This window comes from Salmo salar, chromosome 26 (genome assembly GCF_965601325.2).
Source record: "Salmo salar chromosome 26, fSalSal1, whole genome shotgun sequence".
In the NCBI taxonomy this organism is placed as follows: Eukaryota; Metazoa; Chordata; class Actinopteri; order Salmoniformes; family Salmonidae; genus Salmo; species Salmo salar.
This window is the reverse complement of record NC_138316.1, coordinates 36,234,662-36,244,928: the sequence shown is the minus strand read 5'-3', so window position 1 is coordinate 36,244,928 and position 10,267 is coordinate 36,234,662. Positions and strand designations below refer to the sequence as shown.

At 44.5% G+C, this 10,267-nt stretch overlaps 1 protein-coding gene across 1 annotated transcript; it reads left to right on the top strand.

Moving 5' to 3' along the window:
- Nucleotides 1-7,130: 7,130 nt before the first annotated feature.
- LOC106592253 (gap junction delta-2 protein-like) lies at nt 7,131-10,184 on the top strand. The gene is made up of 2 exons (XM_082969676.1): nt 7,131-8,745; nt 8,782-10,184. Exons 1-2 carry the CDS (start codon nt 8,256-8,258, stop codon nt 9,495-9,497), a joined length of 1,206 nt encoding a protein of 401 aa, XP_082825802.1. The 5' UTR covers nt 7,131-8,255; the 3' UTR covers nt 9,498-10,184.
- Nucleotides 10,185-10,267: the final 83 nt, after the last annotated feature.

Sequence of the window (10,267 nt, the reverse complement as noted above, 5' to 3'; positions counted from 1 at the left end):
AGAGAGCTGAGACCCAGACAGACAGACTAACAGACAGAGAGAGCTGAGACTGATAAGTGAAATAAATGATTATAGGTAAATGAGTAAAGAATCCACTCTGAAACCTATCTAATTAGTAATTAGTAGTTGATGTAGAATGTATAATGAATAGTTAAAGTACTGAACGTAAGTCCCATAAAGGTCTAGTAGAGGCTGGAGAGGGAGAGAAGTGTGTGTGTGTGATTAGTGGGCCTAAAGGAACTGTACACGTGTGTGTGTGTGTAGAGACCGGGAGTAGCCTTCAAGGCTCCCCTAATCTCGGGGGAAAGGAACAGGCAGCGCTGGATAGTGATTAACAGTGGTGGGAAATCCAGGGAGTGATACTGTTCACCTACTGTTTGTGTGTATGTGTGTGCGTAGGTTATCTACTTTTGGTGTGGAGGTGTGTGCGTAAGCAGAGAGAGAGGATAAAATGAACTTCTTTGTTAATATTGGGCAGAACGTACGGTTTATTCAGAGAACGAACCTTTTGCAGAATGCTGAGTCCTTGCCTAATTATTAACCCATTGTCTCACAAACCTTGGGAATTAGTCAAGGCTTATTGATTGTAAATTATTATCATGGGGATAAAATAATTCATATAACAGCTTGGTCCTTCGACAGCCGGAATTCAATACCCGCTCCTGTCGTTCCATGGAGACACCGAAACCGTGCACGGGCGGATGAAATATCCATAGATTAAAGACCTGGCCCCTTGCTGAGGGTTCTTTACAGGCCGGTGGCGAATTGGTATACGACAGAAGCGGTGACGAAATCCTACCAACATTGAAACCTCAGCTGCAAAAAAATAAGGTCAGTGCTCTTTATTCACGGATTTGGGGGATAGCACCTGTATGATTGCATTAAATGTTGAATTGACTGATGTGAGAGTGAAAGGCGGGAGTGTTTATAAAGGATTTTAATGTACTCTGGGTGTTAGACGCTGGTATATCCGAGGGGGTTTATATCTGGTGACATTTCTTTAGGATTTTTTATGGAGAAAAATGTTTTAAAGACAACGAAGTATTCTGTGCAAATGGAAGATAGGAATCGGGTATAAATCCAAACAGGAGGAGGAGGGGTCCGAAATGACTCCACGGTATCTGTGGCCACTACCAATGTAAACTAGCTAAATGTTGAGACCTTAAACGTAAAATTGGTTGAAAGACATTGGCACGAAACGTAAATTGGAAGGCGAAATATAGTAATATAATTATGAGGGAGGTCAGAGACATGATTACATTAATATAGGTCGCCTGTCTAAATACACCTAGGAGGGGATGGTCAGATCTTCCAGAGGTGCAACTCTAGGTCTGATTATCCATTGAAGGAGGGAAACCTAATATAGTGGAGTGAGATACGTGATATTAATGAGTCAATAATTGCAAGGAACGACAGAAAAATAGGCTGTTAACCTGTTTAGAATAGGGGGCAGTATTTTCACGGCCGGATAAAAAACGTACCCGATTTAATCTGGTTATTACTCCTGCCCAGAAACTAGAATATGCATATAATTATTTGATTTGGATAGAAAACACCCTAAAGTTTCTAAAACTGTTTGAATGGTGTCTGTGAGTATAACAGAACTCATATGGCAGGCCAAAACCTGAGAAGATTCCATACAGGAAGTGCCCTCTCTGACCATTTCTTGGCCTTCTGTAGCCTCTTTATCGAAAATAGAGGATCTCGGCTATAACGTGACATTTTCTAAGGCTCCCATAGGATCTCAGAAGGCGCCAGAACGGGGAATGATAACTCTGCAGTCCCTGGGCGAAAAACAGTAGGGCTTTTGGAAAGTGGTCGTTCTGAGAACAATGACACTGGTGCGCGTGTGCATGTGAAGACTCCATTTTCTATTTTCAGTGTTTGAACGAAAACAAGGTCTCCCGGTTGGAATGTTATCGCTATTTTACGAGAAAAATCGCATCAAAATTGATTTTAAACAGCGTTTGACATGCTTCGAAGTACGGTAATGGAATATTTTGAAATTCTTTGTCACGATACGCGCCGGCGCGTCACCCTTCAGATAGTGTCTTGAACGCAATAACAAAACGCAGCTATTTGAATATAACTATGGATTATTTGGAACCAAAACAACATTTGTTGTTGAAGTAGAAGTCCTGGGAGTGCATTCTGACGAAGAACAGCAAAGGTAATCCAATTTTTCTTATAGTAAATCTGAGTTTGGGGAGGGCCAAACTTGGTGGGTGTCAAATTAGCTAGCTGTGATAGCAGGTCTATGTACTCAGAATATTGCAAAATGTGCTTTCGCCGAAAAGCTATTTTAAAATCTGACACCGCGATTGCATAAAGGAGTTCTGTATCTATAATTCTTAAAATAATTGTTATGTATTTTGTGAACGTTAATCATGAGTAATTTAGTAAATTCACCGGATGTTTTTGGTGGGTATGCTAGTTCTGAACATCACACGCTAATGTAAAAAGCTGTTTTTTGATATAAATATGAACTTGATTGAACAAAACATGCATGTATTGTATAACATAATGTCCTAGGAGTGTCATCTGATGAAGATCATCAAAGGTTAGTGCTGCATTTAGCTGTGGTTTTGGTTTTTGTGACATATGCTTGCTTTGAAAATGGCTGTGTGATTATTTTTGGCAGGGTACTCTCCTGACATAATCTAATGTTTTGCTTTCGCTGTAAAGCCTTTTTGAAATCGGACAATGTGGTTAGATTAACGAGAGTCTTGTCTTTAAAATGGTGTAAAATAGTCATATGTTTGAGAAATTGAAGTTATAGCATTTGAGGTATTTGTATTTCGCGCCACGCGATTCCACTGGCTGTTGACTAGGAAACGTCCCACCGTGCCCAGGGAGGTTAACGGGAGATGAGCGTTCTATGCTGGGAAAAGATATAAGAAACATATATTTTGGGCCGAAATGGAGGAAGAAGTACGATTTTGATGGATGTTTAAATGTTTAAATGTTGAAAGATTGGAATCAATGGTTAAACAAATAAATAGGGTCTGTGGGCATAAGACAGAGAAGCAGCGTACAGAAGGCCTCGATACCGCTTGTGTTTGGCTGGCAGAAGCTAGAAAAAGAGCGGAGGGGGCCAAGAGAAAGGGAGCTACTAAGAATGAAGAATTAGGTAGCCAGGTGCAGACAGAGAGGACTCCCACGGCTCCCACAGAGACACCACCTAAGCTGAAATTGTACCCCTCCCTGGCAGACCAGGGGTGGCGGGAAAACCCAGATAACGAGGTGGTGGTAGTGAGACGGAGACAACCACATCAGGTGCCGCCCGTACCGTTACCCCCTCCCCCATATGTTGGTCCTCAGGGAGCCGAGGGAGGTAGAGAGGAAGAGACACAGAAAGGAGGACAGGATTTAGCAACTTTATTGAGAAAGTGGATAGACACAGAGGAAGGGAGAAAGATGGGAACTAGGGGAAGAGAGCGTGTTCTCGGTGCTGCACGACCCAGAGCCCTCAGAAGACTAATTTCCCATAACCAAAGTCCGAATAGGGATAGACGAGGAAAGTGGGGATGATTCGGAAGGGATAGAGGAGAAGGAGAGGACAGACAGTCAGTACCCTCTGATAGCCTTACCTAACCCCCGAGCTGGGGATGACGGACAGGGGCCGACACTGGAGGTATATAGAACATGGACTCAGAGGGATGTAGCCAGGGCAGTAGAAGGGGTAGGACATCCCAAGACAGGAATGGATGGGTTCAAGAGAGATTTGGATGCTCTGGCAGCCAGCTTTAAACTTAACACGGGTGAAGTAGAAAGAGCAGTTAGACAGCTGGTGGGAAAAGATTGGGCAGCAGTTCGGGGAAATTGGGTACCAGGACATGGTGATTTGATAGTAGTGCCCTGGGCGATAGATGGACAGTATGTCAAGAAAATCACACAGCTGTGTAATAATCTGAGGGACCATTATCACCAACATGCAGATTTCTCTAAGGTCCACGAGTGTAAACAAGAAGACAGTGAGACTATAAGCCAATACCTAGAGAGATTAAAGGACATGTTCAACGCAAATAGTGGGTTAATAGACCCCCCGGTAATGGATGGATTTGATGCACCGTATTATCAGCAATTAAAAATTGCTTTCCTCAGTGGAATGTGTCCAGAGATAAGTCGTGCGATCAAACAGAACCTCGTAGGGTGGGGGCTAGCAGAGCTGAGAGAAGTTAAGAGATATGCAGTTCACTATGAGCAGCATGGGAAAAGTGACAAAGAAAAGAAGGAACGGAAGAGAGCGGATTATTTGATGGCCACTCTAGGAGAGATTGCAGGGAGGGGTAGAGGTGACAGAAGAGAACGGAATAGCAGGACAGGAGAGAAAAAGGAATATAAATGTCTCAATTGTAGGAAGCTAGGACATTTTGCTAGAAATTGTGAAGCACCGTGTAACCACTGCAATAAAGTAGGCCATAATCACCGAGATTGTAAAAATAAATACTCCAACATTTGGAAATGGAGCTTATTGAACTACTCCGAAGAGAGGGGAAGAAGGGGTGTTTAACCTCTTAGGGCTAGGGGGCAGTATTTACACCGCCGGATAAAAAACGTACCCGATTTAATCTGGTTACTACTCCTACCCAGTAACTAGAATATGCATATACTTATTAGATATGGATAGAAAACACCCTAAAGTTTCTAAAACTGTTTGAATGGTTTCTGTGAGTATAACAGAACTCATATGGCAGGCAAAAACCTGAGAGATTCCTTTACAGGAAGTGGCCTGTCTGACCATTTATTGGCTTTCTTTGACATCTCTTTCCAAAACAAAGGATCTCTGCGGTAACGTGACACTTCCCACGGCTCCCATAGGCTCTCAGAGCCCGGGAAAAAGCTGAATGTCGTCTTTCCAGCCCAAGGCTGAAACACATTATCGCCTTTGTCAAGTGGCCGATCAGGGGACAGTGGGCTTAGGCGCGTGCACTGGTCGCCCCCGTCTTTCTTTTTTTCCCCTCTATTTACCGAAACGCAGATTCCCGGTCGGAATATTATTTCTTTTTTACGAGATAAATTGCATAAAAATTGATTTTAAACAGCGGTTGACATGCTTCGAAGTACGGTAATGGAATATTTCGATTTTTTTGGTCACGAAATGCGCCATGCTCGTAACCCTGATTTACCATTTCGGATAGTGTCTAGAATGCACGAACAAAACGCCGCTGTTTGGATATAACGATGGATTATTTGGGACCAAACCAACATTTGTTATTGAAGTAGAAGTCCTGGGAGTGCATTCTGACGAAGAACAGCAAAGGTAATAACATTTTTGTTATAGTAAATCTGATTTTGGTGAAGGCTAAACTTGCTGGGTGTCTAAATAGCTAGCCCATGATGGCTGGGCTATGTACTTAGAATATTGCAAAATGTGCTTTCACCAAAAAGCTATTTTAAAATCGGACATATCGAGTGCATAGAGGAGTTCTGTATCTATAATTCTTAAAATAATTGTTATGCTTTTTGTGAACGTTTATCGTGAGTAATTTAGTAAATTGTTAGTAAATTCCCCGGAAGTTTGCGGGGGGTATGCTAGTTCTGAACGTCACATGCTAATGTAAAAAGTTGTTTTTTGATATAAATATGAACTTGATTGAACAAAACATGCATGTATTGTATAACATAATGTCCTAGGAGTGTCATCTGATGAAGATCATCAAAGGTTAGTGCTGCATTTAGCTGTGGTTTGGGTTTATGTGACATTATATGCTAGCTTGAAAAATGGGTGTCTGATTATTTCTGGCTGGGTACTCTGCTGACATAATCTAATGTTTTGCTTTCGTTGTAAAGCCTTTTTGAAATCGGACCACCACACTCCTATTGAGATACAGCACTCACTTTATTCTCTTGGAATTACATGGTGTCATGAAGACATCCATAAGGATTACCTTTGCTGTTCTTCGTCAGAATGCACTCCCAGGACTTCTACTTCAACCACAAATGTTGTTTTGGTTCAAAATAATCCATAGTTATGTTCAAATATCCTCCGTTTTGTTTGTGCGTTCAGGTCCCTATCCGAAGGGTGATGCGCGGACGCATGTCGTGACAAAAATTTTCAAAATATTCCATTACCGCACTTAGAAGCATGTCAAACGCTGTTTAAAATCAATTTTTATGCTACTTTTCTTGTAAAATAGCGATAATATTCTAACCGGGCAACGTTGTATTCATTCAAAGGCTGAAAGAAAAAAAATTGAGAAGTCTCGTGTACGCGCATCTCAGTCTCACTGTCCCCAGGCTGACCACTTACAAACAGAGCTGTTGTACTTTGCCTAGAGACAGCAGACACCCCATTCCACTTTCTGGCGGCTTTAGAGAGCCAATAGAAGCCTTAGAAAATGTCACGTTGCAGCACAGATGCTGTATTTTCGATAGAGATGCAACAGAAGGACAACAAATTGTCAGACAGGGCACTTCCTGTATGGAATCTTCTCATGTTTTGGCCTGCCATATGACTTCTGTTATACTCACAGACACCATTCAAACAGTTTCAGAGTAGTAACCAGATTAAATCGGGTACGTTTTTTATCCGGCCGTGAAAATACTGCCCCCTATACCACAACAGGTTAAATAAAGTTGATATCACAAACATGAATACACAAATATAATAAACAATTTGCATATTCAACTAAAAAACCAACAGTACTCAAGGTTCTAAGAAATCGAGTTAGCACTTTCTTCAAGTCAAAAGTGTAAAAATGCTTTTAAACTTTTCAATCTTTGATAACAAAAGATACCTCTGTTTGGATTCTGTATCAGGGTAACATTTATAAATTGATGTTCGTTCATGGACAAGCTCATTGCTCATTGCCATATCTTCTGGCCGCAGAGTAATCTATAAAGAATGTACATCAGCCAGCATTATCAGTCAGCTCTTTAAAGTAGGGAGAGTCTCTTAGAAGGGGGTTTAAAACGGAACCCTGAAGTCGAGAGAGAGGGAGAGGGCATACCATGGGAGTGGGGTCAAGTGGCCGTTTGTCCAGCTGGATAGAGTGTGTGTGTGTGTGATTGTGTGTGTATGTGTGTGCAAGTGCATGTGTGTCTTTGTGTCCGTCTATGAATGTGTGTGTGTGAGACTGTTTTTGTGTGTGTGTGTCCATTCATTGGTGTATGTGTGTATGTGTGTGTGTTCAGAATCATTCCTTATCTTTGAAGAAGTGCTGGGATGAGATGGCTCACTTGCCGAGATGACTCCACTTCTCTGGTTCAGAGACAGGAGAAAGGAGAGTGCCTGCCTGTCTATTTACAGAGGAGCCAGGACTCCAGTGCATCTACAACCAGTGGATATCCTAAGAGTCTTGTACTACAGGACGGCTGGTGTGAGTGGAGGGCTCTACTGCAGGGCAGTTAGTGCTAGAGGAGATCAGTGTATTGCTGTATATTTTAGGGCAGGGGGATAAAGTCTGTATGCTAGTACAATCAAGGTTAGAATGGGTCCAGGGCTGAAGCTGTACCATTAGCCCCAGCTCAGAGTGACGGTCCTCAGGTATTTCCTCCTAAGAGAGCCAGGGTTGGAGTGGACCCAGAGGAGTGTTGGAGCTGCAAGTCAGAGCGGTGTATTTCAGGACAGACAGGGGAAAAAACCATCCAGGGCTTTATTACATCTACAACAAAGGAGGGTGGATGAAGGGAGGTGTTGCCCTTCTTTGACCACTGTGTGTTCCAGGCAAGCTATCCAGGGCTACAGTGGATCTACAGCACCTGTTTCCTGTACATCCAGGACTGGCGGAGAGGAGAACTGGATCTGCCTACACTATAATTGATTGGATTTACATAACGCCTTTCCAGTGCACAAAGCGCTTTACATGCCGCTGTAGGCTACACCAGGCAGCTCGTCCTTCTTCCCGAGGCAGCAGGACACCAGCGGTCAGAGTGCTGTATATCAGTGCATCCAGAAGAAGAGTGGATCCAGTGCCATATCTGATCTAAAACCAAGGAAGAGCATGGAGGTGTGGATGAGACCGCTGTGTTCCTGGACTGCTGTGTTCCTAGACCGCTGTGTTCCTAGACCGCTGTGTTCCTAGACCGCTGTGTTCCTAGACCGCTGTGTTCCTAGACCGCTGTGTTCCTAGACCGCTGTGTTCCTAGACTGCTGTGTTCCTAGACTGCTGTGTTCCTAGACCGCTGTGCTTCTAGACCGCTGTGTTCCTAGACCGCTGTGTTCCTAGACCGCTGTGTTCCTAGACCGCTGTGTTCCACTGTATTAGAATCCTCTTGTCTGTCTGAGAGGAAGACGTTCATCGGCCACCATTATGACGGAGTGGACGCTCCTCAAACGTCTCCTGGATGCCGTCCACCAGCACTCCACCATGATTGGACGCCTCTGGCTCACCATCATGGTGATCTTTCGCCTCCTCATCATTGCCGTGGCGACTGAGGATGTGTACGCCGACGAGCAGGAGATGTTTGTGTGCAACACCCTGCAGCCGGGCTGCGCCACAGTCTGCTATGATGCCTTCGCGCCCATCTCACAGCCGCGCTTCTGGGTCTTCCACATTATCAGCGTCTCGACTCCGTCTCTCTGTTTTATCATATATACGTGGCATAATCTGTCGAAGCTGCCGCAGGGACACCGCGGGCAGGGCCAGGGGGTTAACCCAAGGGACTTGCCTCGAGACGGGGGAAAGGATGGAGGTCGAGAGCCATTCAACCGGAGCTGCGACTCGGATAGCTGCTCCATCCGTTCACACCGGCACTTAGGTCACAGCTTGGCCAATGTCTTGGAGGGAATCACTGCCCAGAGTCAGAGCCTCCTAAAGGGAGCTGCCACCACTACAGCCACCACAGCCACCACCGCCATGTCTCTAACCCAGGCCAGGGCTCGCGTCTACAGGAATAGCCACTACGATGCACCGGGAGGTCCTGGAGGTGGAGGAGGAACCGGAGGCGTCCTCTCCAAGTACTACGTGTTCCATGTGTGTTTTCGGGCGCTGCTGGAGGTGGGCTTTGTCATGGCCCAGTGGTTTCTCTTTGGCTTCCGGGTGCCCGTCCACTTTTTGTGCAAGGCCCCACCCTGCACGCAGCCCGTGGACTGCTACGTGTCAAGGCCCACAGAGAAAACCATCTTCCTCCTCTTCATGTTCTGTGTGGGGCTCTTCTGCATCCTCCTCAACCTTCTGGAGCTTAATCATCTAGGATGGAAGAAGATCAGACACTCAGTGAGGCTCAGGGAGGGAGGATCATGGGGGAATTATGGGGTAGAGAAAGTGGGGCAGGAAACCTTTGAGACTTTCGCTCCTGACAGCCCCTCACTGATGTCGTCTCTCGGCCTTAGGGATGTCACCAGTACGACGTTGGATCTGGTAGTCGACCACCGGCCTGACTGGACCTGTGCTGGGAACTGTTCCCCATTTAATAAGGAGCCTGATGCTGGTATAGAGACAGGGCTGCAGCTTCCCAACAACCAGGAGCTCCAGAGAGGAGAGACACAGCTTCTGAAGAGCAAGAGGGAGGGCTGGAAATCCAAGCTGCGCAGTACGGAGGTCTGGATATGAATGAAAGAACTGAAACGCTGTATAGTGCTTTGGCATTATTCCATGACAGCTACTAGGGAAGAACTTATGTTACAGAACGCTGTATTTGCAAGTCCATACAGATGTACTGTGGTACTCATCACTGGTAATGTTGTTTCCCAAGAAGATAGAGAAAATACAACAAACAGAGTACCTGAGTGTCTGAGGTGTGGATTTGAGTGAACATTTTACCAAGCTTCCCTCAGCACTGTGCTGTTTACAACTGTGGTTCTCAAGCATTTATGACGCACAAAAACCTTTAGGAATAGTGACACATTTTGACTGACTCCAAATTTTGGACTAAAGCTAGAATAGAACAAGTCGTTCCAGCCACAACCCAAAAGATTTTAGCCCTCACCTGCCATTTGGGAATCACTGGTCTATAGACATTATATACTTGGTGAGTCTTAAAACCTGAAATCCACTAAAAGGATGAAAATGTACATTTTCCACCAATGTTGTAATGTACCAAGGTCAGTTCTATGCGTGTCAATTGTCCTATATGTGGAAAATGTTACTTCGTAGCAGGGCTCTGAGCCCTCAATTATGAGGGCTATTTATATCATTTGTATATTTCAATTGAAAGCTATGGAAGGGCTAAAGTCAATTCCATTTCCACTCAAGTCTATTCAGGAAAGGAATTCATTGTCCATCACTTTCAATACTTATGAGGATTTTTTAAAAGTTTTTCATTCACTGGGTTGGTCGTTCGAATGGAACTGAGCCCAACCTGCTAAGGTGAGTGTACACCT

Coding starts and splice junctions, on each gene's coding strand:
- LOC106592253 (XM_082969676.1), top strand. CDS start 8,256: ATGACGGAGTGGACGCTCCTCAAACGTCTCCTGGATGCCGTCCACCAG. Junction 8,746..8,781: donor GGAGGGAATCACTGCCCAGA/GTCAGAGCCTCC, acceptor CCACCACTACAG/CCACCACAGCCACCACCGCC.